Source organism: Sorex fumeus, unplaced genomic scaffold, assembly GCF_029834395.1.
Source record: "Sorex fumeus unplaced genomic scaffold, SorFum_2.1 ptg000041l, whole genome shotgun sequence".
Classification (NCBI taxonomy): domain Eukaryota; kingdom Metazoa; phylum Chordata; class Mammalia; order Eulipotyphla; family Soricidae; genus Sorex; species Sorex fumeus.
The window spans coordinates 7,430,463-7,458,394 of record NW_026606098.1 but is presented as its reverse complement, the minus strand read 5'-3'; the positions used below and the strand labels follow the sequence as shown (position 1 = coordinate 7,458,394).

The following is a 27,932-nucleotide window of genomic DNA, read 5'->3' as shown; positions in this document are numbered from 1 at the left end:
TCCCGGGTGTCCAGGGTGCGTTCTGCTGCAGCCTTGGGGAGCACAGTCTGTCCCGGGAGTTCCAACGCTCGAGCAGCGCATCCTAGCCAGGTGGCTGACTGACCCGGGCCCCCTGTGCAGGTCTGAGCCTCCCCAGCTGACCAGCGGCGGTGGCGGGGCTCTAAGGCCCCCAAGAAGATGCAGGAATGAATATCCCAGTTCGCAGGAGTATAAAAAAGATTTTGGTCTTCTGTTAAGGCTGTTACAGTTTCAAGTTATGTAAACCACTCAGGAAGCTACCTTAAAAACGTACAAAATGGGGAGGAGGGGCCACGCCCCCCACCCCCCCAGGACTGGCACTTTGGGTCAGCCCAGCTGTGGCCCAACCACACTCTCCTAGGTGCCGCCCTGGGCGGTGCCTGTCCCCAGAGTGCTGCATCCCGGTCGTTCCCCTCCAGAGCACCTCGGCCAGCTTGGGCTGGACTCTCAGCCGTTGGCCTGTCCCGCGGCAGGGGGCAGGCAGTAGGTGGGGGGGTCCGAGTACCTCCGCTGGGCCCCTGGCAGCGGCTCGTCCGTGTCCAGCGGCTCATGGGGGCCCTGAGCAGGCAGGTGGGCGCCGGGTGCCACGTAGACGGAGTGTACCTGGTCCGGGCGGCGGGCAGGCGGCTCCCGGCGCCTCACTGGGGCAGCCTGCTGGGCGCCGTGTGCGAGGCCAGCCAGGTGCGAGGCGAGGCCGGGCGGGAGCTTGATGTTGGCCGTGGGCATGACGGGGGTCCGCCGGGGCGTCTTCACTCTGACCGTCAAGGAACACGACGGCCTTCGTCGCGGAGGGGCGCCCGCCGCGGGGAAGGGATTCGGGGCGGGCGTGCTGGGACAGGGGGTACCCGGCGCGGGGGGCCCTTTTGAAAGAGACGGCAGGGTTACCGCAGCGGCGGTGAGGCCCGGGTGATGGACGCGGGGAAACGGCTGAGGCCGCAGGTACTGACCTTCGGCGGCACCAGCACCGCTGCGCCCTGTGCGCTCCTCCAGCAGACTCTCGGTGCTGGCTGATGTCTCCGAGTCCACGTTCTCCTCGTCTGAGCCGCGCGGGTCCAGCTCAGGCAGCCGGTAGGTGATGTCCTCCCTGGGGGGAGAGACGGCCACTGAAGCAGCCCCCCACCCCGCAGCAGACCAGCACAGCATCAGGGCCATTGTGTCCCCTGGGTGCCCTGTGCAGCTGGGGATGGAGGGCTCTGGCCAAGGAACCATGGACATGCCACTAAGTCAGGGGCCACACAAAGCTCCACCAGCCTCTGACCGTCAGCTGAGCTCAGGGTGGGGTGGGGGTGGGGGTGACACTTGCTTCTCCTCCTTGATAGACTGAATCTGCTCGATGAGAATGTGCTTCTCCTGGTCCTCGTCCCCAGCAGCTGCCTCCTCCTCCAGCAGCGCCCCCAGCTCCTCAGGGCTCCTGCCGCCACTGCCACCTGACCGGGCCTTGGGGCTCTTGCCCTGTGATGCAAAAAATGGTATGTGTGCGTGTGTGTGTGGGGGGGTGCCTTGGGCCCCACAAGGGGTAGATGTGCTCTTACGGGGGGAGGGGGGAGGGGATCGTGTAACCAGCAGGTTAGTGAGGGTGGGGTCGGCAGGCCCCTCCAGAGGATTAGGGCATGCATACCTATTTATTCTAAGTGGACCCGCATGCACTGCAGTGGGAGGCATGCAGACCCGCCCAACACGTACATACCAGGACCCCCTCATAGGGAGACGAGAACCCCAGTCTGAGAGGCCACGGCTGGGAGAAAGATGAACAGAGGGTGACCACAGGGGAGAAGGGTACGCTGGCAGTGTGTGCCTCAGAGGACAACGGTGCGTCCTCTGACGACCCCCATTCTAGTCCACTTCTCCCAAGCACTTCCTAGTCCACTTTAGCCCAGGTCGGCTGGCACCAGGCTGGGAAGGGCCCGAGCCCGGACAGGTTACACTGCCCGGAGAGGCTGGTCAGTGATAGTTCTGGCAAGTAGGAGGGACTCTGGCCCTCTTGGTGCTGCCACGAAGTTCTGGGCCCAGCTGCACTGCATGTAGCCAAGAGCTGGGAGCTGTGGAGAACAGAAGCTGCCCCAGGTAGGCCCCGCCCACAGATACACTGGAGGGCCTATCCGTGATAGAGCAGCTGGATAGGCCTCACCCACTGGCACGCCCCAGCTAGGCAGACCCCGCCCCCGTGGAGGGGAGGAGTCCAGGGGCCCAGGACCCGCCCCTCTTTAGTCCTAGTCCTATCAGATCTCTCTCTAGGCCCTGCCCCTGCCTACCCCGCCCCTTGTAAGTTCTAGTCCCATCAGAACTGTCCCTCTAGGCCCCGCCCCTGACTAGACCCGCCCCCTATGAATCCTAGTTCTGTCAGATCTGTCCCTCTGGCCCCGCCCCCACCTTGCCCCGCCCACAGCCCAGAGCTCACCGAGTTCTGTCGTAGGAAGGAGAGTCTGCGGAAAGCGATGCTCTCAGCGGCCTCCAGTTGGTTGATCTCCTCCATCTTTACCTTGTATTTCCTCATCTGCTCCTTGATCAGCATCTCCACGCACCTGCGGGGATGCCCGCTTGCTCACCGCCCCGAAGGCTAGTCGGGTCCTTGAGAGCAGATCCTCGTGGGCGATGGATGCTGACCCGGGTCACCCTACAATGACCTGGCTAGGGGTGCTGGGCGCAGGTTTCTGGGGTTCCCACTGGTGGGTCCCTACGACATCCACCTGTTCAGTTGTCTGGGTCAGTTAGGGGACCCTAGTCTGGAGTGAGCAGCAAGGAGCCCAGAAGCCGTGCTGACCTGCCGGCCTGCGGGCAGGAGGCGATGTTTGAGGTTCAACCTCAATCACCCACATCCAAGGCTGATGGGGTTTGCAGGCCTCTGGGATGTGAGGGGCACTGCCTATCTGGAGGGGTCAAATGGAAACCGCTGGACCCGTGCTGCACATCCCACCCCCCACAGCCCCTGGCAGGCTCCAGTGCTCCACAGTGGGCTGGATCCTGTGGGTGTCACTCACGCTGTGACCTTAAGGACGTCCTTCATGCTGGTCAGCGGGTCCGAGTTGTCGGGGCAGCGCAGGAGGCAGGGTGCAAAGATGATGGCCAGAGCGCTGGGCGACATGCGGTTCACGTCTTCCAGCAGGGCGACCCTACAGGGCAGTGGCACTTAGGGGGCACCTGGAGGGCCCCGGCCCAACCCTGCGCCCGCCCCATGGCAGACACTTGCTTGACCAGGTGGAAGACCAGGCGCTCTAGGGACTTGTGGTTGGCCTCGGGCAGGTGCTCCAGCACGGCATAGATGGCCGCCAGCTGCTCCTGCTTCTCCGGCAGCTCTGTGGAGGCGGTGGGGCGTCAGTGCTGCCCGGGCTCACCCCACCCTGAGGGGCAGGAACCCCGCACACACGCCAGCTCACCCACTGCCCGGAGGAAGTCGCTGTACTGCGCGAAGGTCATGAGCGGCTCGGGCAGCTCCCGCAGCCACTGCTTCAGGACCCCGGTGATGGCGTGAATCGGAAAGTTCTCCAGCTGCACAGTCGTGGGGTCTGTGGGCGGCAGCGTAGAGGTGCGCTGTAGCCCCCCCACCGTGCCAGGGCGGCCCCCTCCCCATGGTGTCCCTCTGTGCTCCCCACCCAGTGTCCACCTCTCTGCCACATCTGCTTCCCTGCAGGCCCGTCACCCTCCTGCTGGCCCCTCACCTGTCTGCAGAGCCTGCCGGAGCTCCCGTGTGCGGTTGGCAGCCCCAGATTTGCGATAGAGCCCTTCAGTGTATAGGCCGTGCATCTCCACGTGCTCCAGAAGCTTCTCCAACACAACAGGCACGGAGGCCTTGTCACTCGTCAGGCTATCCACACACACCCCAAAGTGGCCTGGCTCGGCACCCGGCTCTGCCTGCAAGGCACAGGGAGGGTTGTGGATGGTGGCTACGGGGGTTGGGGGATGGGTGGTCGCTGGTGGACCCCACAGGCCCCCTCTGCCCAGTTCTGGAAGCACCTGCAGGTCGCAGGGCGGTCTCACCTTGCTGCCCGAGGTGTAGGAGCAGTAGGTCTGGATCCTGGGCACACACTTCTTGTGGCAGGTCATCTTACACACTAGGGGGCAAGGGGTAGTGTCAGGGGGCCTCTGACCTCAGAGGGATGCCGGTGGGTGGGGTGGGCAGGAGAGGAAAGCACCATGTGGGGTGTGGGACACCCCCAGCCATGCCCACGGGGACAAAAGGACATAGTCCTGTGATAGCCCTCAGACAGGGTCACTGTGGAGACAAGCAGACTGGTGCAGCCGATGCTCGGCCTGAGCTTCAGGGCACGCTCTGCCGCCTGGGGGGAGGGGGGAGCACAGTGCAAAGGGGGCGTGGCTCAGTCCGGAGGGGCGGGGCATGCGGGAGGGGCGGGTCACCGTGGGGGGGCGGGCCGGGACTCACCGCTGCAGAGCAGGGCTTTGTCCATGAGCCAGATGAAGGAGAGGCACTGCTCACATGACTGCGGGATGTTGACCTGGTAGCTGGCAAACACGTGCCCGTTGTGCTGCTGGACCTGCAGGGAGGACCGTGAGCATGGGCAGGCTCTGCGCAGGCCCGTGGCCAGGCCGCCCCCACCGTACCAGCTCACAAGGGGCTGCACTCACCGAACGTTCCTGCTTCCGTTTCTTCTTTTGGGCTTTGCTCTGCTGAGGAGGGAGTTAGGGTGAGGACCCTGTGCCCCCCCGCCCGAGCTTCCACACACGCCCCCCTCCACCATGCCAACCTTGGGGGGCTCAAAATCGCTCTTGGTGTGCCCCCTTGTGAACTCATCCAGCAGCGACTGGAAGAGGTTGAGGACCAGGTTGGGGTCCTTCTCCCCGCGCTCGGCGGCCAGGCTGCTGACCACGATGTGGTAGTTCTCCATGAGGTCCTTGTAGCCCACGTGGATCTTCCCGTTCTGAAGTGGGATGAGAAGCCACCATGTGGGACGGTGGGGGGCATGGGGGTACAGCCCAGGGGGAGGAGCCAGGGGTGGGATGGTGAAGGGGGGGCGCACGCACAGGAACGGAGTACATGGTCTTCAAGTTGCTCCGGAACCTCTCAGTGGCCTCGATGAACAGGCTCTCGATGGGGGTTTTCTGGGAGCACAGGTCATTCACCTGCAGAAGGTCACCCAGCCATGTTGCCCCCGTGCTTACGGGGGTCACCCTGAGTGTCCCTGTGCCCAGGGAGCCCGGGCAGGTCTGTGTCCTGCCTTGCAGCCTCTCCACGCACGGCCGTGCCAGGGTGCAGGCTGCCACCCACCTTGTTGAGCAGAAACTCGTCGAGGAACTTGAGCTCGTTGGCGTTGGTTATCTGCCGGAACACTGACTCACGCCACCGCTCAGACACCGTGATGCGGCCCACCTTCAGGGCCCGGCTCTTCCGCCCTTTGCCCCCCGGCTCCTTGGCGGGCTTCTCCAGGGCACCTTCTAGATTCTTCTTGGCAGTGGCTTCCAGTGGGCCGTGCGTGGACCCCGCACCCTCCGCCTCCTCAGCACTCTCCAGGCTGTACTTCTTGTCCTTGCTTTTGTGCAGAAATAGCCTCTTAAAAGTGGACCTGTGGGCAGAGTGGGGATTCCGCTGGGGCTGCGACTGCCACCTGGGGCACTCAGCCACTGTGGCCCCCTCGGCTTCAAGCAACGAGGAGGCCCCCTCCCACCCAGTGCCTCCCCAGGAGCCGGCTGTGTGGGTGCCGCAGGGAGGGCTCACTTCGAGTCAGCTGGGGATCCCGCAGAGAGCCCCGCGTCTGGAGACCCAGCGGCCGCATCGCTGGACTTCTTCTTCTGGGTGTGCCTCTTGCTGCCCGGATCCCCGTCCAGGCTCTCAACCGGCGGCTGTGCACAGAAGGGGCAGGTGGCGAGTGGCGGGTGCACGTGGCCCCCGGCCCCCCTTTCCCCAGGGCCTTACCTGGCCCCTGTGCTGCGTCAGAGACGGGAGCACCTTGGCCACGTCGCCTGCGGGCAAGGATGGTCTTCTCTCCCTGCAGGGCCAGAAAACTCATGGGTGAACCGGGACACTCACCCTCCCACACCTCCTCACAAGGGTCTACAGTCCCCCACAGGCAGCATGGGCACCACAGACTACAGAGGACGGGGCCCGGGACCTTTCTGAGCAGACTGTCTATTTTGGGGGGGAAACATGCTCAGCCTGAGCACTGTGCCTCATCTTGGGGGACCCCACCCAGCATGGGCATGGGAGGGCGCCTTACTGTTTGGGTGAGCCGGGCACCTCAGCACCCCGCGGGCCCAGGTCCAGGGACTGGCTGAGCACAGTGCTGGAGGCTGCCCGTTTCTTGCCCCGCCACAGCTCCACGGCACTAGCCAGCCGCTCAGCATCCTGGTCCCGGTACCGCTGGATCTGGCACACGCCACCACCACTGCTGGGGCTCTCGGGCTGCTCCCGAGCCCCTGGGCTGCTCCCTGGCTTCTCCTTCTCTCCAGGGACCTCAGGGGGGCCGCCCCTCACGTCCAGGGCAAGGCTGGTGGGCCGTTCAAGGGGCACCCTCGAGGTTTCGCGGGACACGGGGCTGCCGGGGGCTGGAGCAGAAGCAGAGTCCAGCCCCGAGCTTGCCCCTGTAGGGATCCTGTCCCTGTCCTCGACCTTAGCGGGCAGGTCCAGGTCCGAGTCAGCCAGCACGGCCACCTGGGCCCGATTCTCAGGCTCGGTGGGTGAGTCCAGCTCCGAGCTCAGTCCCCCGGACACCGCGCCACTGCTCTTGGCCCCCACGGCTGCTACATCCCCACGTTCAGGCCCGGCCTCCGTGTCTCCGCTCCTGGCCCTGGCCGCGGGCTCGCGGGTCGCCTGTACATGTTTGTTCTGGAACTTCACATGCTCCAGCCCTCGCTGCCGCCGGGACTCGCGCTTCTCCCGGTTGCTGGCCACCTTCTCGTGGCTGTCCAATGCAGGCTTGGGGGCCGCGGGGACCTCGGACAGGCTGGGAACTTTGGCCTCCGGCTCGGGCTGGGGGCTCTCTGTGGGGGCTTCATCGCTGGGCTCTGCCTCGGGCCGGGTCACCTCTTCCTGCAGCGGGCCAGGCACATGCTCCACCTCGGCCTCCCGCTTCTCAGCCACCATCTGCCTGAAGCTGGGAGGGGGGGGGAGGGCCAGTGAAAACCCAGTTCCCAGCACCCCTGGGTGCCCTCCACCCGAGAGGGCCGGCCCTGCTGGGCTCACCTCCTGCGCTGTAGGTGGCCGCGGCAGAGGCTCTGCAGGCGGATGACACTCCGTCTCTGGCGCAGGTAGGCCGAGCGCTGCCGGTAGCCCCGCCAAGTGGCCTGCAGGAACACGGCAGCCTGCACCCGCTGCAGAGCACGCCTGGTGCGGTAGGAGCGCCAGTAGGCCTGCGGGATGGAGTGGGAGCGGGTCAGCGGCTGGTGGGGCGGGGCAGGGCTAGCGGATGAGGGCAGGGCTGGGGTGAAGTGAGCACTCAGGGAGAGGGGATCTGGTGGGGTGGGGCTTGGCGGGGCGGAGCCATGCGGGCTGGGGTGGAGCCATGCGAGGTGGGGCAGAGCTGGGTGGGGCGGGGCAGGCCGGGCAGGCACCTGGATAGTGACCGCGGCCCGGCGCAGAGCCAGGAAGCGGCGGCGCTCCAGCAGTGTGCGGAACCAGCGCTGCAGCAGCAGGATCCTACGCACCACCTCCTGGTGCAGGGTCTCCTGCAGCACCTGCCGCTGCGCCTCCTTCAGGAACACCTGGAAGGGTGGGCGTGTTTCTGGGGCTGCCAAGCCACAGCGCCACCCGCTGACTGAGCGTGCAGTTGTCGATGCAGGGGCACCCGGGCAGGGTGGGAAGGGGAGTGGGTGGGACCCACCTTGGTCCGGCCGATCTGGTAGCTCCCCGGAGCCATGTCCATCTTCTGCAGCAGTGCTGCGATCACCTCCCGGCACGGCTGCGCGTCCTTGGGCAGCAGCGCCTGGAACTGCTTTGTGAAATCCTGGGCGTGGGGGCAAGGAGGGAGCCCTGTGAGCACCCTCCCGCAGCAGTACGGGGAGGAGGGCAACGGCTCCCCTTTTATTTTCTTGGTGAGGCTGGGGAACCCCGCAGTCCCCGGGATGGAACCTGGGGCTCCCGGCCACAGAGCTCACTCCTGCGCCCCGAGGTTGAAACGGGGCTGACAGAGCTGAAAGGGTCTCTGGCTAGAGGGGAGTCTCTGACATGCAGTTAGGAGCCCCCTACCTGGAACGTGTACTTGGCGCTGTAGCCGGACCTGCGGATGCGCACAGTCTCCAGCATGCCCGTGTAGCGCAGCTGCTGCAGCACCAGCTCCTCGTCAAAGCACAGCTCTTTCTGAAAGGGGTCAGCACGTGAGGGCCGCCTGGACCCGGCACAGCTCAGATGGCCCAACTATCTGTGCCTTTGGGGGATGAAGTGGCAGGACTGGTGGGCAGAAGGGATGGGTCAGGGTCCCAGCTACCCTCTGCTGGGGGGCTCTCACGGGGAGGGGAGTCGCTCTGTGCCTCCCGGCCGATGGTCAGAATCTGCACCCATGTGACCCCCAAGTCCCCTGGCAAGTGAGGGACCCTCAACCTTCTCGGCGTTGGAGCGGATACAGCGGATGAAGAACGGTTCTGCCTTCCCCAGCGTCTCCAGGAGCTTGTTGAGGGATGCCTGGGTGAAGAGAGGGGCTGAGCCAGAGGGGCACTCGGGCCATGCATGCCAGGGCACAGCCAGGAGTCATGGCCAGTACGGGGTGGCCCCTGGCAGCGGCCCTGAGGCAGGAGCCAGGCTGTTCTCCCTGGGGACATATATCACAGGTCAGTCTGACAAGGAACCACACAGGGGCTGGGGAGTATAGGGGAGAGGGTGCTGGCCTTGCATGCAGCTGGCTGGGCTCAAATTCCAGCATCCCATGGGGTCCCCGAGCCCTGCCAGAAGTGGTTCCCAAGTGCCAGAATCCAGTCCAGCCCAGCCCATCATATCACCCCGCTGTGCCTACACACCTGGAACTGGGCGCTGATGCTGGGCGGCTTCTTCTTCTTGTGCAGGTGCAGCAGCGACTTGGTGGTGCGGTCATGCAGGGTCATGCTGATGATCAGCCGCAGGGACTTGGAGTCCAGCAGGTTCTAGGACACAGACATCGGGTCTGCTTTGCCCTCTGGTAGCCCCAGAGCACTGACAAGGGGCAGAGGGCTGGGAGGACGAGGTCAGACCCGAGATCTCAAACTCGTCTCCACTGGACCCAGTTCCCCAGGCCCGGACCAGCCTGTGACTACCATCAGCTGGCAGGCCCCAGCACGGCCAGTTGTGCTGACCACCTGCTTCCTGCTGCCGCAAACCAGCCCTGTGCAGGGGCTCAGTGGGAGGCTGGGGTCTGGGCCCTGCTCCCCCTCACCTGGCAGGACTGTGGGCACACAGCCACCAGCACCCATTCACGCCCTGGGGGTACAAGTCACCCCCCTTGAGAATGGCCCATGAGGGCAGGCACGGGCTCGGCTCCCGCCCCTCTCCCAGGCCTCTGCAAAGCCATGGCCATGCCTGGGCCTGCTTGGGGGCAGCGTGACCCCCACCTTGGTGCCCACATTCTTAGGGGGCTTGGCAATGAAAAGCGGAGGGCGGATTGGGGAGCACGCGCCCCCATCCCACCCCGCGTTCCTGGCCGGGGCCAGCGATGGGGGACGCGCGTTTACCTTGGGAATCGTCTGCTTTGGTTTGATACCTTTACTCTTCCTGTCAAAATATTAAAAACGGACCATGAACGGCAGGAAGGCGGCGCATGGCTGGGTTAGTGGTGCAAGCAGCAGCGTGTTAGTGGGGCAGCGCCCGAGGTGCGGGAATGAAGGTGGCAGTGTCGCACGCCCCTGCTGGGGCCAGGGGGTACCGCGCACCCGCTTGGACTGAATGTGTTAGGGCGGCACTTCTCAGGCACCATGGGGCCAGGGACTGGGAGCCCCGCAAGATCGCAAACTTATAGATAGCACCCTAAGGACGCATCTCGAGGGGCACCGTTAGCTCTAGGCTGACAAGGCAGGAAAGAGGACAGGGAGAGTCATGGGGGGGGCGGGGATCCAGTACCCCCAGGCCTTTATGACGCTGGGTTGAGGCTCTGCAAACCCCTCAGGGTGGGAAAAAGCCAATAAAAAGGTTCAGAGCCACTTCCACAGACACCTGCTTGCTTCAGGCAGGCTCTCGGGCTGTGGGCTTGGGGCACGCCCGTCTGGGGAGCTCAGGCACCACCAGCTGCGTGAAAGGTTCCCCATGGGGAGGGCTGGGGTTGGCCGGGCTTGTCCTGCAGGTTCTGGGGGCAGAAACCAGACCCGGGGAAGCCAGCGGGAAGGGGTGGGGCGGCCTCAGACTCACAGGATGAAGGCGCGGGGTCTCTGCAGCCGACTGAGGGTCTGGAGCAGCCTGCAGGGGTCTCCCCCCTGCCAGGGGAGTGATTTGAGGGTCTGGATCATCTCATCATGCAAATCGCTGGGGTGCGGGGGGCCAAGGGGAGTGCAGTGACAGAAAGCATATCAGCCGATTGACTGCCACCATGGGGGTCCCCAGCAGCCTCGCCTTCCTGCCCAGGAGACCAGGTGGGGGGCACAGCCACTCCCTTCCCAGATGGTCCGGCTCCCCCAAGCCCAGAGCCACCCAGCCTGCCAGGACCATGTGGCACGCAGCCCCATGGGGCACAATTTGGGAGGACCCCAAAGCAAGAGAACAAAATTGGGTCCTGTGAGTGGACTCTGCACGTGCCTAACACTCGGGGTGCTTCTTCTGAACCCCCCAGGGGTGGAGCGGGTTCAGGGGTCAGTATATATCCAGCCTCAGCACGTACACCTCCCATAAAGCCTGGGCCGTGAGGGTAGGGTCTGTGAATACAACCCAAGAGGAGGGTGTGGGGGGTGACACCCCTGTCGGCACTCATCAGCCTCAGGATGAGCGGGACCCCAAGAGTGCATCTCAAATGCAGTAACTGACAGTGGCCCCCCTAGTGCCCAGAGGGTCGGGAGCTGGCTAGGACTGAACGCATTCTTGGATGCTGGGGTTCAGGGTGAGGCTATTGCTTGGTCAGGGTTGCAGCTCAGGGACACCCAGCGCCTGGGAGCATGGGTGAGAGGGTGTCACCCAGGACGAGACAAGTGCCACAGAGGCTGCCCTGGGCCCACAGCCAGTGTGACGGCACTTGGGGGCTTGGCGGACTGCTCCTGGCTCTGTGCTCCCAGCACGCCAGGGACCAAGCCCGGAAGCCCTGCCTCAGAGCTGCTCTGGCTTGTCTCTGCCACGTTTGGGCTTAGGGCAGAAGGCCCAGGGGACCCTAAGTGACGGCCGGGTGTGCCCCATCCACCACACCCATTTACCCTTGTGCGCTTGCCCACCAAGGAGGCACAGGGCCAGGGCAGAGAGGTGTTAGCACATGGTCCGGTGTGTGTGTGTGCGGGGGGGGGGCAGGACAGCATCCCCTTCCCAGGCTTACCACCTCTCACACCTCTAATCCAGCCAAATCTGGCAAGCGTGGCCCCAATGCACTGTCCCCTTTTCTGACTGGAATCGACTCAGAGCTGGGGCCAGGAGTTCAGCCTGGTGCTTGGAGGTGCTCCCCTGGGGTGGACGAGGCCCTTCCCTATTTCTTGTTTTTACAGAGAGCAAGAATATCCTCAAAAATATTACTATCCGTGGGGCTGGAGCAATAGCACACCAGGTAGGGCGTTTGCCTTGCATGCCTGCTTGGCCAGGGTTCGATTCCCAGCATCTCATATGGTCCCCCAAGCACTGCTAGGAGTAATTCCTGAGTGCATGAGCCAGGAGTAACCCCTGTGCATCGCCGGGTGTGACCCAAAAAGCCAAAATATATATATATATATATATACATATATATATACACACACACACACACACACATATACATGTAACTCTTCTTGGGGCTGGAGCAATAGCACAGTAAGTGGTGTTTTTGCCTTGCATATGGCCAACCTGGGTTCAATTTGCAGCACCCCATATGGTCCCCCAAGCTCCGCCGGGAGTAATTCCTGAGTGCAGAGCCAGAAGTAACCTCTGTGCATCGCCGGGTTTGACCCCCCCAAAAAAGAATTACCATCCAGCGTCATCCAGAGCAGGGGGCTGCAAGGGGGCGGGACTAGGGGCAGCACAGGGAACACACAGGCCATTACTCAGAGCTTCTACAGGGCAGAGCGCAATCTCCATGGGACAGAGCCCCAATCCATGCGGGCCTCCATGGAACAGATGACACTGGGGCGGAGCTGCACCTCCAGGGGCCAGAGCTGCAATGGGGGTGGGGTTCCCAGAGGGCCCAGAGGGCGAGGCCTGAGCTGCCCTCAGTGTGTCAGGTGCAGAAGCTCCTCTCGGGTCTCATGACCCCTTTGAAGGGAAAAGCCAATTTTGTTTTTCTTTTTGGGTCACACCTGGCGATGCGCAGGGTTTACTCCTGGTTCTGCACTCAGAAATTACTCCTGGCGGTGCTCAGGGAACCATATGAGATGCTGGGAATCGAACCCGGGTCGGCCGCGTGCAAGGCAAACGTCCTACCCGCTGTGCTATCGCTCCAGCCCCAACAAAAAGCCAATTTAAGGAACTCGTCAAGAGGGAGGCAAAGCTCAGAGATGAGCCTAGAGCCGAGGTGGAGGGGTCAGGCAGGAGGTGGCGGGAGTTCCCTCTGCACGGCCTGCAAGAACCGGTCTCCTTGGAAGCTGGTGACTCTTCTAGGGGCACGGGAGTCCCAAGGAGGAGGGTGGCTGGTCAGGCGCTGGCACTGTTGGCTGCCTCGTCTACACAGCACACCCCATCCAGGGAGCCTGCGTGGTTCTGTGGACTGCCAGGTGCCTCGTGCCCAACAGCCTGGCCACCTGGTACCTGGTCAGGGTGGCCTTTTCCACCCCAAGGGCATCTGTGCACGCTGATCCTCGGCCACAGCAATGGTACAGCAGGAAGGAGTTTGCCTTGCACACAGTCGACCAGGGTTTGATCCCCAGCACCCAACGTGGTCTCCCGAATCCACAGGAGTGATCCTTGAGCACAGAGCCAGGAGTAAGCCCTCAGCACTGCTGGGTGTGGCCCCCAAACAACAAAACAAAAACACTCCTCACTGCTGCCGACAAAGTGGCAGGGCGTCTGCAAATGCCTGAGGGCTGGTGAAGGTGCAGGAGCTCACAGCACCCAGCCTGTCCCAGCGAAGGACAGCGGAGCTCTGAAACAGCCACTGTGAAGAGCAGGGGCCACATGGGGCTCACAGGACAGGCTTGGTGCACAGAACCGCGGTTCCTGCAGGGGAGAGGCTGGAGGTTGAGGGTTGAGCTCACCGGTACAGCTTCTCCGACGGGGTGCCAGTCACTCTCTGTGGCTCACCCGGGGGACTTTGAGGTCCAGTAGCTGCTGGGGAATAAAGAGCTCAGGTGGGTGAGGGGTTTGGGAAGCCCTTTCCTTTCCATCAGACATGAGCCCTGGTGATTCTATTGGCGGACAGAACTGTGAGAGCGGAGACTACTTCCTACAAGATTCCGGTCATGCCCGACAGGGCTACCCCCAGCTCTGCACTTCGGGTTGGGGTCGCTAGTGGTGGACAAGACCCCAACCTCCAGCTCGTGGAGCCTGCGCTGAGTTCAGGAATGCGAACAACATCTGATTCCCTGAAGGCTGCTGGGCTGGGTCCATCCCTGTCAGGACGCCAGGGACGGCCAGGCTCTCCAGCAGTGAGAGAGAACACTACTCCAGAAGTGATGCAGAGTCAGCCCCAAAGCCAGTTTGGCGAGCTCACGGGAACCCAGGCAGCAAACAGTCTCCCCAAAGATTGCCCCCCCAGACCTGGCCCCGCACCCGTGATCCACCCAGGCCAGATGTCCTGCTGGGCCTGCAGGCCTCCCCCCAGGCCCGCCTACCTGCTGCGGCCCGCTCAGCCCTCTCGGCACGCAGCCGCCCGGCCTCCCGCAGCACCGCCATGGAGCGGATGGCGGCGCGCAGTACGGCCCAGCGGAACACGGCCACGGGGTCCATGCCAATGAGCTGACGCACGAACGAGCTATCGCTGCCCCGGAGCAGTGCCACGATGTCCGGCCGCATATAGTCCATGTTCTTCTCCCGAAAGTCCTGAGGGCGCAGGATGCGAGCGCCAGGTTGCGGGGGACAGACCCGGCCCAGGGTACCCCGCCCCGCAGACTCGGCGCCCCCCGCTACCTTGATCTGGTACTTGACCCGGCCCGCGAAGTGCTGGATGATGAAGGCAGGCTCCAGAACCGGGGTGCCCAGGAAGTAGCGGTTGTCCTCATGCTGCTGCTTGAACTTGGCCAGCAGCGTCTGGCTTGTGGCATGCGGGAAGCTGCGGCAGGGCAGGAGGGGTGGGGCTGCAGCAGCCGCCCCTCCCTGCAAGGCCCAGCCCCGCCCCCGGCACAGGCCCCGCCCCCCTGTGACATTGTGCTGGGTGCCGGTGGCAGGCAGAGTTTGTGAGTCAGGACTCCCGAGGACCCCACTCACTTGCTCTCCTCGTCCAGGAGGTAGAAGAGGCCTGTGGGCTTCTTGCTGATGAGCTGGATGCAGCCCACATTGTCTGTATACTCGATGTGATGCCAGGAGATGCCCTCGCTCTGGTACTCCTCCTGTGGGCGGGGCAACACCACAGCTGGGGAGAGCCTGGAGGCTGCCACACACTGAGCAAGGACACCCTCCTGGAGGCAACCCGCAGCATGGGGAAAAACTCTGAAACCACTCAGCCCAGGGCTAAGGAGGAGGCCAGTGGGCCTGTGGCCAGAGGCAGGAGGTGCTTGAAAAATGGACTGATCACAGCAGGTTGTGGGGCCCGATCTGATGTGTGCCAATAATGCTTTACTGATATAGTCAGCCTTGTGGCCAAGCCTGATCTATGCCCATATGGCAAGTCATGGGGCTGGCACATGAATATGGGAATAGGAGGTGTGGGCCCAGGTCCCCAGCGTACCTGCTCCAGCTTGAAGATGTGTTGGTTGAAGTAGTACTGCAGCTGCTCGTTGGCGTAGTTGATGCAGAACTGCTCGAAACTGTTCCTCTCAAAGTCCTCAAAGCCAAAGATGTCCAGGACCCCGATGGACAAACACTGTGGAGGTGGGGAGGGAAAAGTGGGGACGTGGAGAGGACCCGAGGGCCTGGATCTCCCAAGGGGGCAGAGCCAGAGCACAGGGCCAGAACCCGATAGGCTGACTGCAGGGGTGGAGCTGGAGTACAGGGGTGGGGCTGAGTACAGGGGCAGGGCCTAGTGGGAGCACTGGGGCAGGAGTCCTCACCGATACAGCCTCCTCCATGTCCTTCTTGTTGAGCAGTGCATGGTTGATGCGCAGCACGATCCAGTCGAACAGGGCACTGTACAGGGACTTGGCCATGGAGTCACGGGCAGTGATGGCCTGGGGCAGTGAGGGGACGTCAGGACTGCCTGTTCGCCCCCAATCATGCAGACACCCCTGCCAGATCCACACACCACCCTCTGGGGGGGGGAGGCAGGGCCTAGGCAGGGTCTGGGTTCCCACCTCGCTGAGGCTGTAGGGGAGGATGAGCTTGTCGTTGGCCGTCACAGTTTTTCTCTTGGTCAGAACCTCCACCAGGATCTCCCGCTTCACCTGTTTCCACAGCAGGGACCAGTTCTGTCCATCTCCCTTCCTGCCCAACGCTGGGGTGGGGAGTGGCGAGGGCCCCCCCGCATGTTAGGGTCTACATTCAGGACCCTCCACCGGCCGGAGAAGAGGAGCAGGGCAGCTGCACGCACCCCTGCATGGGTGCCCCCCAGCCCCCGCCTGCACCCCCATACCTTCAGCAGCTGGGAGAGTGTGTCCAGAACTTCAGGGGGCCCGACCTCCAGGCCCTCATCACGCCCGCTCGCCCGCTTCTTGTAGGTCACGTTCCCCAGGTACAGGATGGCTGACAGCACCGCAAAGATCCTGCAAGACAAGAGGCGAGTCGGCCCATTGTAGCCTCTGGAAAGGCTGAATTCAGACGGCAGGGGGGAGGGGAACGGGCAGCCTCCTCTGCAGGCAGACTGCCCCAGAATTCCTGTCTGAACCGTTCGCAGTTTCCTGCTTTTCCATGAACAGCGCAGAGAAAAGGCCCTTTCTGTTAAGGAACCCACAATCCTCACCCACGGGCCTGTGGGCTCAGAACTAGTCCCAAGGACGGAGGGCAGAACAGTCTAGTCCCCCCCGCCCCAAACCATCATCCCAATATCAAACACTGAGCTGATGTCACTTCTGGGCATTGGAGGGGGGTAGCACCCTTGGACGCCCCCACTTGGGTGAGGCACGGCACGAGGGCAGCAAGTGTGGACAGCAGGGGCTGGGCCACCGGCCGTCTTGTGCCCCCAAACCTGATGAGAGGCTTGTGCTACCCTGTGGATAGCTGTGTCCTCGGGATCCCCTGCCCGGCTGCAGCGTCCACGGCATCCCCCGGCCCTGCAGCTCCAGCCCAGCCCGTGCTGTGTCCTGCTGTGGAACAGGGGTTGGGTGCTGGCTCTTACTGCCTCTTGGTGGCCGGCAGGAAGCCCACCATCTCCATGGCCTGCTTCAGACGCTCAAAGTCGTGCTTGAGGTCCTCACCGTCTTCGATCTTCAAGTCATGCTGCAAGAAGGGGCAGGCCACGGGCGTGGGGGGTGAGCTGGGGCCAGGCCGGGGTCAGGGCTGGGGCCGGGTCGCGCAGACTCACCTGGTTGAGGTAGAAGTAATCCTGGGGCTGCAGGAGCCGGAAGGCGCGGCGCTCGTCCTCGCTGACGCCAAGCAGCAGGTAGTAGAACACGTGATAGTTCCTGCGGGGGGGGAGGGGGGGCTCGCCACGGTGGCCTTCTGCACAGGCACGGGGGGCGGGCGTAGGTGCCTTCCAGCAGCAGCTCCGAGTGTGCTGTGTGTGGGCAGTGTGTGCATGTGCGTGGAGGCATGTGGTGCATGTAGAGGCATGTACGGTCCGTGGCGAAGGCGTGTGCAGTATGCAGTGTGTGGCGGCATGGGGTATGTAGAGTCTTGCGGTGCGTGGAGGGGAGGCACATGCAGTGTGTGGATGCATCCGGTCTTAGCGCACACACCGCTGCCGACCGTCCCCCCCACCTCCGGGCAGACATGGGGATCCCCAGCTCTGGGGGGGGGTGCGGGGCCCGTCCCCTCCTCCCATGCATCTCGCTGGGCAGCTGTGGCCCCTGCCCTCGCACCTCTCGTCCTTCTCCTGGGAGACGAGGCGGGACTTCTCCAGCAGGTATTTCTCCACAACAGCCCTGTGGGCAGGGAAGGAGGTGGACATGGAGCAAACCCCATTTTCTTCAAGAGCCATGTGCATAGCACCCAACCGGACCCAAGTCACATGTGGCCCCTGATGCCGCCTCTATCAGGTGACCCGGACCAGAGACAGGGGCTCTGACCCCGGGCCTCCGTGAGAATGGCTTGGAGAAGTGTCACGGCCCGGAATGCGGAACCCGTGGGGGCAGGGAGGGAAGTGTGGTTCGGGTACTTCCTGTCTGGGCCCACCCCGACCACCCGAGGCAGGGACCGACTCACCCCCTCACCACCCCGCTCTCCAGGTAGTTGACCTGGATGAACTTCCCGAAGCGGCTGGAGTTGTTGTTATGGGCCGTCTTGGCGTTGCCGAAAGCCTGTGGGGAAACGGGAGGCTTCAGATTCGAGGTTGGAGTCAGGGCCCCTCATGCAGGCTCAGACCCTGTGGGGGTTGGGCTGAGAGGATGGCCTGGCTCAGGCCACTGGAGGGCTGCGGGCCTCAGGGGCCTCACGTGGCCAGTCAGGGCTCCAGATGGCTGAGTCAGGCATCCACAGGGCACCATGTGGTCCCCTGAGCACAAGTGGTCCCCAGACTGAAGACCAAGTGAAAAGCTCATGCCAGAGCTACCCGCCCGTCTCCCACCTCTGGGCACTCCATTCCCTGGGCAGCGGCCCCATCCAGCCTGGGACTACCAGGGGAGGGTTTGGGTCCATTCTTCGTGCTGGGCATCAGGCTCTGTTCTCAGGTCCCACAGGGACTCCCAGCTGCTGCCCAGGCGTCTGGCAGGGCCCACCGCCCAAAGGACGAGCTAGGAGGGTACAGAGGGTTCTGGGGGCTTGGGGCAGGAGAGTGTGGGAGGGGGCCACGTGCACTCCTGGGGAATACCACGGTGCCCAGCCTGACTTCTGTGTCCTGAGCTGCCTGAGGCCTGCAGCCTGGAAAGGCCCTGTACCCCCAAACCCAGCTCCAGGCTCACCCCCTCCCGCTGGGAACTGAGACGAGGAGGCCTGGACACTCCTGACCCCTGTGAGCGGTCAGACCAGGGCCCCCCCTGCACCTCCATACATGTGAGCAGTCAGACAGGCCAGCCACCCTCCCCGCACCCCTGTACATGTGAGCGGTCAGACCAGGCCAGCCCCCCCACCCCCCGCACATGTGAACAGTCAGACCAGGCCGGCCCTGGGGCCGGGACCCCATCTCCCATGCTGGGCATCTCCTAGGCGGGAAGAAGCCTCCAGCAGTGGGTCTGGCTTGGGGGGCATCTGATCCCCCATCCGTAGTGACCTCACGCGTCTGGAATGTAGCTCGTCAGACTCAGCAGAGCCCAGCCACAGGCTAAAAATATCTGGGGGGAGGCGGGGTCTGGCCCGGGACTGCGTGTGGCTGCACAGGGGTCTGGGGGATGAAGACACGTGGATGGAGAGATGGACGGACGGACTGACAGACGGACTGGGCTGGGCGGATGAACCTCCCTTTCCCCACTGGGGCTCTGAGACCCTTGGCCTGGCGGGGACCATTTGGACACGCGGGTGTAGCCCTGAGCCTTGGTGAGCTGGCGGGGCCAGGGCCAGGGCTCACGGTATGTTTGAAGGGGTGTCGACAGCACAGACAACCCCGCACCACTGCGTCTCCAACTCGGGCACACAGGGACCCCAACACGGGGCCCAGTACCTCTCTTGTCTGCATATCTCTGCCCTCAGTCTCCCATCCTTTCACTGATTCTCCCTCCTCATCCATTCATTCCCTCTCCCCTTCCCCCCATCCTTCATTCTCCTTCCCACTCTCCCTCCCTCTCCCTCCTTCCAGCATGCACTCCCTGGGTAGATCCATTGGTTCATTCACTCCCTCCCTCCCTCTCCGGCCTTTGATTCCTCCCACGTTTGTGTGGACCCCCTCCCCCGCACTCTCCCTCACTCCTGTGACCACAAGCCCTGGGCTCTACTGCCCAGCACCGCAGTTGCTCAGGGGCGCTGCCACAGGGACCCCCATGCCCTGAATCCCACTAGCTCAGGGGGCAAGAAGCTGTGTTCCAGATGTGAGCGGGGACGGGACGGGACCGGGGGGGGGGGGGGAACACTCGAAACTCCCCAAAGAGCCTCAGGATGGAAGGACAGGCTCTGGGGTCATGCGAGAAACCCCAAGAGTTTGGCTGGGCAGGTGGGGAAAGCCACGGGGCGTGGGGGCCATTCTGGGGGGATGAAGCGTGTGCTGAGGAGGGGTGTGAAAGTTTCCATCCAGTCCATCATCCTGTGCGGGGCTCAGCCACAGCTCAGGGGCCCCAGGGGTGCGGGGCAGGAAGTGGAGCCTTGGCCCATCACTTCTCGGTTCTCCGACTCCCAGAGGAGGAAGTGGGCCCTGGCGCCCGCCCCACTCCATAGCCCCTCACGCACGACTGGGACGAGACTCTCCCAGAAGCCCACTCCCACCGCAGCCAACAGGAGGGGGCGAGGGTCTCCCCTCTTCCGCTGCGGCCAGGTCGGGGCTCCTGTGAGACCACACCCAGGGCAGGGCAGCCAACACGGGACTGGTCCTTGCTGCACCCAAACCCCCACCTGCAGTGCGCTTGGCCCTCGGCACCCAGATCCCTGGGCTGCGGCCGATCCCCAGCCACAGTGGGGCCTGCAGGGCCTTGTCAGGGGAGGGACAACGGGGCGCTGAGACCCAGAACCCCCAAACATGCTGTGGCTGCCCTCCCAGACCCGCTCCCCCTTCTCAGTTCGTGCACGACCCCACACAAACCCCATCATCCAGGGCCCCAAAGGCCCCTGGTGGTCTGTGCCGTGGCCGAGGTGACGGGGGCTGGCTCTGTGGGGCTCTGGAGCAGCCCCCACCCCCGTGCCCCCAAAGGCCCACAATGGTGGCGAGGCAGGGCCACAGCAGGGATGCGTGACGCCAAGCTGAGCTTCTCCTTCTAATCAACACTCTGCAGAGTCCAAGGAGGCCTCTCTGGGCCTTAAAATATAGCCCGTAATTTTCCTCTTCCCGGAGGCGGTGCCCAGGGCTCTGCCTCCGGGCCGGGCACCCCAGCTCTCCCAGACCTCTCCTGCTTCGGGCGGGTACCACTATTCCACACAAGGCCATCGAAGCCCTCCTCCTCCTGGGGGATTCCCAGGGTGAGGGGCCTCTGTCTCCAAGCACTGAGCCTTGATACACAGCAGGTGCCCAGGGCAGAGGTGCCAACAGCCCCTCCTGCAGTGCTGAGAGTCAGGATGGGAGTCCACAGCACAATGGCCTAAAAGGAAGATGGGGTTGGGGCTGAGAAGGGGTGTATGGCCCTGGAGTATTCGACCAGCTTGCAGAGATCAAGAAAATCAGTACTGTAAGGAGCTAGGTGGTGAATTGTCACTGATCCATGGGCCATACAGGGGCCACATCTATTGCGACAACAACATGAATGTCACCAGAGATGATGTGGGGGGGGCCTCTAAAACTTTACCGAAACAGCAAACTGGTATGCAAATAAGGAGCATGGCCAAATGGTGACCAAGTTACTATGCAAATGAGGGATATGACCCTGTGCCAATAAAATAACAGGAACAAGTCCTGGTAGGATATAACTGAGGGGGGTAGATTCAAGTGCCAATAAAACTTTATTTAGGGGCTGGAGCAATAGCACAACAGATAGGGCGTTTGCCTTGGACGCAGCTGACCTGGGTTCGATTCCCAGCATCCATATGGTTCCCGAGCACCACCGGGAATAATTCCTGAGTGCAGAGCCAGGAGGAACCCCTGAGCATTGCTGGGTGTGACCCAAAAAGAAAAAAAAACTTTATTTAGAGGGGCCAGAGAGAGGATATAGCACGTAGGGAACTTGCTTTTGCAAGCGACTGACCCAGGTTCCATCCCTGGCACCCCATAGGGTCACCTGCAACCTCCAAGAGTGATCCCTAAGCACGGAGCCAAGAATAAGGCCTGGGCACCACTAGACAAACCCGAAAAAACAAAACACATTTTACCTAGAGAAGCAGATGTGGGCAGATGAAGCTGGGGCTGCAGAAGCCACTCCCTGGCATGTGCCAAAAGAAATCAAATCCCGCGTGGGGAGGCAGCTGGGTGATGGGAGTGGCCTGCGTGAGTGAGCCCCAGCCAGTCCACCATGGGGACACCGGGAAAGCCACTTCAAGCCAAGCTCCAGCTAAGAACCGAGGCAGACACGAGGCACAGAGAGCGAGCGAGGGCGCAGTGGCAGCGCCCTGCCCAGCCCCCGACCGCCTCGGCTCCCCAGCTTGCTATTTCCGCTGGGGAGACACGCAACCAGGGAGCGGAACCACAACCCACAGTGCACGGGGTCAGGAGGCCTGTGCAGGAAGGGCTGGCGGAGGCAAGGGCAGAACCCCCAGGGTGCTGGAGGCTGAACCCCCCCAGACCCGGCCTTGGCCACTTCCTCCTGCCATGCTCACCCCCTCCTGCCCGCCAGGCCCAGGGGCTGCTGGGTCTGTGGGCCGGCCACCTCACACCCCACAAATGCTGTAAGGCAAATCGCCCCAACCTTGGATCCCGGCTCCAGGCTGCTCCTTCACGAAGTCCTATCTGGGGACATCCAAACTTCCCACTCGCGTCAGCCACGGCTCATATGACAACTGTAAGAACACCCCTCAGCCATCAGATGGGGGTCCTGAGCTCTCCCCCGAGGGTGATACACACAGGACGCCCCCGCCCCAGCTAGGACTCCTTCCCCCAAAACAGGAAACATCCAGGACAGGAGTGGAGTGGGGGGTCATGGACTGGGAGGCTGCTCCTTAGCACAGACTGGGGGAGAGTCAGGGCAGAATGTTCTGGAAGCAGAGGCCTGCATGTGATGAACTTGCTCCAAGCCCTGGACAGCACATCTGAGGAAGAGGGTCTACCCGCCCCAGCGAGGGTCAGCCACCAGAGCTAGCTAGCCCAGAACCCGCTGAGGATCCCAGGGTGGGCAATGGCCCCCTCAGGGTTGGGAAGGGATGGCCAGAGCCCACGTGTAGGTCACACCGTAGCCCGTGTGCCGCCAACTCTGCTGGGTGGCCCCAAGCCCTGTCTGACAGCCTCAGGTCAGTCAATAAGAACTTAGTTTCACTTCTATCTCGGAGGTGTGGTGCTCTGGGACAGGGGACAGGACACGGGGACAAGACATGGACACGAGCCCCAACGGGCCACGTTGTCAACACGGGGGTCAGGTGGTGTGGTGGTGGCTGCATAATGAGTGACCTGGGCCAGCAGCAGCGGGGTGGGGGACACGACTCAGGGGTGAATGGGCAGCAGCTGAGTGGACCCCTCCACGAGCCCCTTCCTGTTTCCTGGTCACAGGCACGCGGTGCAGCTGCACCCAGGGCGCGGGGGACACCCCAGCCTCGCAACACAGAACTTCTTCTTTTGGGGAGTGAGAAAAGGTCCCAGTCAGACAGCCCTGTTGAAGGCGCCGCCGGCTCCCTTTCCCAAGGCACAGCTGCTGCCTGGAACCAGGGGGAACACGGTGCGAAGCTCACCTGGGGCCAGGACCGGGCTGCATCTGCTTTGGGGTCTTGGCAAACACGAATTCAGAGGGTAACTAACAGGAGCTCTGATGGGGGACAGGTGCACCAGGACCCCCTTGCTAGGCCGCTTCTCTACTAGGAGCCATCTGGTCAATGACCTCCGGGCATATGTAGGTGTTGGGAGTGGACAGTAACTGGCCCTTGGGACCAGGCCTGGCTGTGACCCAGGCAGACGCTGACCCTGGCTGTCTGGGCCATTTCCAGCAGCCACTCCTGGGGAGGGCGCATGAGACATGCAGGGGCCAGCGGGAGCACATCATCAGGCCTGGGAATGCGTCTCCAGGGGACGCCAGGCCAGAGCTGGGGGTAGGAGAGATGAGGCGCCCTGTGAGTCACAGGCATACGCCTGCCACGGGGCGGGGGGAGTGACTCACAGCACCGGGAGAAAGTGCCAGGACCCCGAGAGCAGCAGCGAAAGGCATGGGGGCGCGGTAGGGATGGCCTTCGGTACCGGGACCCTCTCACTGGGGACCCACAGGAGACCAGGCCTGGCACCAATCCTCTCAGGGACACCAGGTGTCCTGAGACCACCCTGCAGGCCTCGTCCTACTCTATGCACTGGGCAGGAGGTTCTAGGAGGTGTACACAGGGGTCCCCACAAACCCCCTACAAGATCGACCGGCCCCTGGGGCCAGCGAGATAGTACAGCGGGTAGGGCGTTTGTCTTGCTTGTTACCAACCCGGTTCCGTCCCCGGCATCCCACATGGTTCTCCCCCACTCCCTGGCCCGTATCCTCCACACGTGCGTGCCAGAAGTAACCCCTGAGCACCTCCATGTGTGACCCAAACAGAAGAACTAAGGGCCCAACACTCAGATCCGCCCTTGTACTGGCCCCGCCCCAGACACCCGGCCCCGCCCACCGGCCCCGCCCCGACGCACCTCCAGCACCGGCCCTGCGCCCAGGATGGTGCGCTCTACCCCGCTGGCGTGGCCCTTCTGGCTGAGCGCCGTGAGGCAGTGGATGAGGAAGTTGGTGGTCTGCGTCTTGCCCGAGCCGCTCTCGCCCGAGATGACCAGGCACTGGTTGGCACGCTTGCGCAGCATGGCGTGGAAGGCCACATCGGCCAGCGCGAACACATGCGGCTCCAGCTGGCCCAGCCGCTGGTTCTCGTACATCTTCACGTACTTGGGGTTGTAGATGGGCAGGAACTTGAAAGGGTTCACGGCCACCAGGATGCTGCCCGCGTATGTGTAGATCTTGTGCTGCAGGAAGCGCTGCCTCAGGCTGCACAGCAGCCCCGCCTCGCTCAGCTCCGGGAGGTCGCACAGATCGTCCAGGTCGGCCGGCCGCCGGGGCAGCAGCCCGCGCTCCGCCAGGCGCCGGGCAGCCGAGGCGCAGGGCGGCGAGGCGGCGGGCGCGGGCGCGCCCGGGGCCTCCAGCTCCCGCAGCAGAAAGTAGTGGCCCTCTTCGCGGGGGTGCTCGCCCTGCGCCCTCCGCGGCCACAGCAACACACGGTGCGCGGGTGCGTCTGCAGCGTCCAGCGCCCACTCCTCACCGCCGGTCTCCTTCACTTCCACCAGCACGTAGCTCTTGGAGCTGTCCAGGCACAGGCTGGCCACGGCCTCGCGTACCACCTCGGCCGCCGTGCTGTCCTTGCTGGCCGCCACGCAGCACGATGCCTGCGCGGGGATGCCAGGCAGCTGCGGGTAGATGCGCAGGTGGTAGGAGGCCTGGACCCCACCGTGGCCCCGGTTCATGCTCATCCTGCCGGCTGGTCACCCTCAGCATGCCTCCGGGGTGGCTGCGGGGCACGTCCTGCAGCTGGAAAGAGGGAGGGCGGTCAGAGCAAGGCAGGGGACACGGCTGCAGCCAAATCCGCGCCTCAAGATCTCAGCTGCTCCCTCCCTCCCACACTGCGCCAGAAGCAAGCCCCCACCAGGAGGACAGGCAGAAGGGGCTCACAGTGAAGACCAATGGGGAGCTGCAGGTTTGGGGCTCGAATGCAGGACAGGGGTGCACCCAGAACAAGCATCCCCTAGGCCCACCGGCTTCCAGAGGCAAGAAGAATGCTCAACCGCCCCCCCCCCCCCCGGCAGAGAAGCATTCCCTGGCCACCATGAGGAAGAGCAACTCAAAGAAGTCCCAAGTGCGGGAGGGTTGTGCTAGGGAGCTGGGGGCTGCGGGGCACGTCGTGCCTGGGACATCCTGTTCCGGCTGGGCCATGGCACCCCCCCCCCCCCGTCCCTTCCCGCAGGGCAGGCGCCTCCCTCTGGGCCTGACCTCAAGGCGCCCACAAGGAGTGGGCGGCGTCCCAGGGTGGAGGCGGCTCTCCGCGAGGGGTGCCGGGATGTGCTTCACACCCCAGGACCCCCAACCCCAGCACTGGCAATGCCTAGGGGCAGGAAGGGAGGGCAATGGGCAGGGTGCTGGGAGGCCGGCGGGCAGGATGGTGGTGGCCAGTCAGAACAAGAGCCCCAGTGTGGTGGCAGGGCAGAAGGGGGTAGGTCGGAGGCGCGAGGTCAGCTACCAGGGCCTGCGGGGCGGGGGGGGGGGGGGGGGAGTTGGGGATCTCCAGAGCAGTCAGGACAGGGTCTGGCCAGCCAGGCTGGGGGGTCTGAGATGGGAGCCGACGGTCCACCCCTGTAGCGCCCCCCCCCAACCAGAGGCACATGCTGGGAGACCAAGGCAGTCTCAGGCCAGGGACCCCCCAAACCACAAACCCTGTAGGGAGCTGCCTCCACCCTACCCCCACAATGAGGGTACAGGGTCCCCCCCACTCCTTGTAAATGTGGTTCAGACCTGGGAGAGCCTGGAGACATGAAAGGTGCCTTGGGGTGACAAAGAAGTACCCCCTAGTGACAATAGGCGATGCGCCTGGCAGCTGGCTGTGGCCATGAGCTCTGCAAGTGGTGATGGGGTAGCCCCATCAGGGAGCCCCCTTTGTAAGCCAGTCTCCCGGACTGTGGCCCTGACCCTCCTCTAGAATGGGGTGGGTCCTGCCCCCTTATGAGTGGGGTCTTGCCAAGCCACGCCCCTCCCTGGGCTCCAGGCCCACCCACACAATATCACTCCACTGAGGAAGGGGTGGCCTAGGGGGACTAACCCCCCCTGCCCTCGCCCCCCTCTGGGCACCTGGTGGGTGACCCTCCCAGAGAACCCTCAGTGCCCACATTCCAGTGACTGTTGACAGACACCGCAGCCCAGCATGGGGACAAGGAGGAACAGGGCCCCGGAGGGGACAGTCGGACTAGACACAGGCTGCCCGGGGCTAGAGAGGCACAGCTGACTCAGCCGGCCAGGCCCGCATCACCGCTGCCTCACCGGGCCAGACGTCCGCCTGCGTGAGAGCCTGTCCAGGCCGGGGCGAGCCCCGCGGAGGGTGGGGGGCCGGGCCCTGACTGCAGCCCTTTGTCTCCCAGTGGGGAGCAGAGGGCAGGGCCCGTCTCTCCTGCCGGACTGACGCCACACAGGAGCAGCCTGGCACAGCTGCTTGGAGCCACAGAGCACAGGGCGTTGGGAACAGCATCCAGAGGCCTGGGAAATGGGTCCCTTTGGGGTGAGCTCGGGGCCGCCACTGGGTGCAAGGGGACAAAGGGGACACAAGCATGGCACGTCAGAGCTGCCTCCCGGCGCTCTGACCTCGAGAGACGGCCAGGACATGGCCCCAGGAATCCAGGTCAGTGCAGACAAAGCACAGAGGGACAAAGCCGTACTGTCCGGCAGGCAGGCCGGGGGCCACGTGCCAGCAAACACCTACGGTTCTCCTGCTCGACGGCGGGGCGCCCCGGCGCTGCCCCAAGATCAGGGCTTCTGGATGGGGCGTGCAGGGGGCACAGGGCTTCCATCGAATCACTTCTGAGATCCCACCTGCCCAGATCAGCTTCTTTTTGGGGACATAGGACCCGGGTCCCAACCCCCACACAGAAGCAAGTTTCAGCCACAGGAGACTTGTGTTGAGGGATACAGGGCTGAGGGGCCCTCTTCTGTGGCCCCCAGAGTGACCCTGGGGCCAGGCCACCCCCTGGGGAAGCAGCCAGGAAGCCCAAGTTGGGGGTGGGGGGCTGGCCAGCATATCCCAATTCCCCTACAAAGGGGCTCCTGCAGGTTCGGGAGTACTAATGTCCCTCCCTCTAGGTCGCTCAGATGCAGGTCCAGGGCAAGAGATGGACACAGGGGCGTCACCAAGGAATAGAAGAGTGGCTATAGCATTGGGGTCCCCCTTAGGGACCCCAGGCCTATGCACAACTGCAGAGACAAGTCCCTGACAAACACCCACGGGTGCCCCCGGCCAGACCCTCCAGCAGCAGTCAAACAGGGGAGTCCAGGGCAAGAGTCAGATGGAGGCTGGTGGACTCCTAGGGGCATCCCCGAGGCTGTCCTGGGGAGACAAGGGGCCATCCCCTTCCCAGCTGTCCTCTGAGCTCACTGCCCCAGGACACGTTTCCTGAGCGTCCGTTTTACCCATTTAAGTCCAAGGATGCGATGAGGACGCCGGAGGGTGAAAGTCAGTTCCGGCCACTGCCTGGGAGCCCCGAACCCCCGACCCCGGACCCGCCTCTTGCTCTGGCCCGTCGGCGTTCCCGAGGCTCCCGAGCTTCTGGCGAGACACCCCGCACCCGGGGAGAAGCCAGGAAGATGAGCAAGAGTGGGGGCGGGGCGAGGCTGCACCCCAACTTCCGTACGGGGCCGCTTGGGGCCCTCCTCGCTGCCCGCGGCGGGCCGTGCCGGGGCCTCTGTCCCGTTCGTCGCAGTCTCCAGCGCCCGGGGTCCGGCAGGCACGCCCGGCCCGGCCTGCACCCCCATGCGGCAGCGCTCGCCAGCGCGCGCCAACGCACCCCGGCGGTCCCGTCCCCCAGTCTGGGCCTCTCCAGCCCGCCCCCTTCCCTCGCCCCCTCCCAGCCCTGTTTCCTGCGACCCCCCAGTCACCCGCTGGCCAGGTCCTCTCGCACGGGCCACTCAAGCCACAGGACCTGCCCGCTCCGCCCCCGCGAGGCTCCTCCCGTCCACTCTCTCCCGCGCCCAGCGGGCTCGCGCCACTCGCCACGACCCCCGGACGCGCCCGTTCCCGCCCCCCACCCCCGCGCCCCTCCCGCCCGGGGCCTCGAGCCAGGCCGCCCGCTCGGGGGCGCTCGAAGCCCCGGCCCGCGCCCCCGGCGCTCACCTGAGCGTCGGCCGCCGCGCGCAGCCGGTGCCCGCCCGGCTCCCGGCTCCCGCCGCCCGCCCGCCCGCAGCCGCCGCGCCGCCGCCGCCGATCCGCCCGGCCGCTCCGCCCCGCCGCGCCCGCCCGCTTCCGGGTTCCGGGGGGCGGGGCCTGTGCGTCACCGCGTGACGGGGCGGGGCCTAGAAAG

General features: G+C 64.1%; 1 protein-coding gene across 1 annotated transcript; it reads right to left on the bottom strand.

Moving 5' to 3' along the window:
* Nucleotides 1-208: 208 nt before the first annotated feature.
* Nucleotides 209-27,833, bottom strand: MYO9B (myosin IXB). The gene is made up of 40 exons (XM_056119758.1): nucleotides 27,746-27,833; nucleotides 23,523-24,405; nucleotides 17,414-17,508; nucleotides 17,071-17,133; nucleotides 16,575-16,674; nucleotides 16,389-16,489; nucleotides 15,687-15,816; nucleotides 15,409-15,498; nucleotides 15,169-15,285; nucleotides 14,847-14,981; nucleotides 14,387-14,508; nucleotides 14,090-14,231; nucleotides 13,795-14,002; nucleotides 13,219-13,291; nucleotides 10,274-10,387; nucleotides 9,604-9,643; nucleotides 8,917-9,039; nucleotides 8,504-8,584; nucleotides 8,153-8,263; nucleotides 7,788-7,910; nucleotides 7,519-7,668; nucleotides 7,151-7,317; nucleotides 6,186-7,061; nucleotides 5,885-5,957; nucleotides 5,687-5,811; nucleotides 5,240-5,534; nucleotides 4,996-5,094; nucleotides 4,719-4,892; nucleotides 4,600-4,641; nucleotides 4,397-4,508; nucleotides 3,994-4,067; nucleotides 3,675-3,867; nucleotides 3,393-3,521; nucleotides 3,206-3,311; nucleotides 2,997-3,128; nucleotides 2,417-2,540; nucleotides 1,706-1,753; nucleotides 1,318-1,470; nucleotides 966-1,098; nucleotides 209-878 (listed from the first exon to the last, which is right to left on the bottom strand). Exons 2-40 carry the CDS (start codon nucleotides 24,345-24,347, stop codon nucleotides 466-468), a joined length of 6,411 nt encoding a protein of 2,136 aa, XP_055975733.1. The 5' UTR covers nucleotides 24,348-24,405; nucleotides 27,746-27,833; the 3' UTR covers nucleotides 209-465.
* Nucleotides 27,834-27,932: the final 99 nt, after the last annotated feature.

What these genes read in the sequence shown, in the direction of transcription:
- MYO9B (XM_056119758.1), bottom strand. Translation starts at nt 24,347, where the DNA reads ATGAGCATGAACCGGGGCCACGGTGGGGTCCAGGCCTCCTACCACCTG. An exon ending in GCGCAGGGCCGGTGCTGGAG is followed by an intron (nt 17,509 to 23,522) that starts GTGCGTCGGGGC and finishes GTTTCCCCACAG; the next exon opens with GCTTTCGGCAACGCCAAGAC. An exon ending in CAAAGCCCTGCTCTGCAGCG is followed by an intron (nt 4,068 to 4,396) that starts GTGAGTCCCGGC and finishes CTTGCCCCCTAG; the next exon opens with TGTGTAAGATGACCTGCCAC.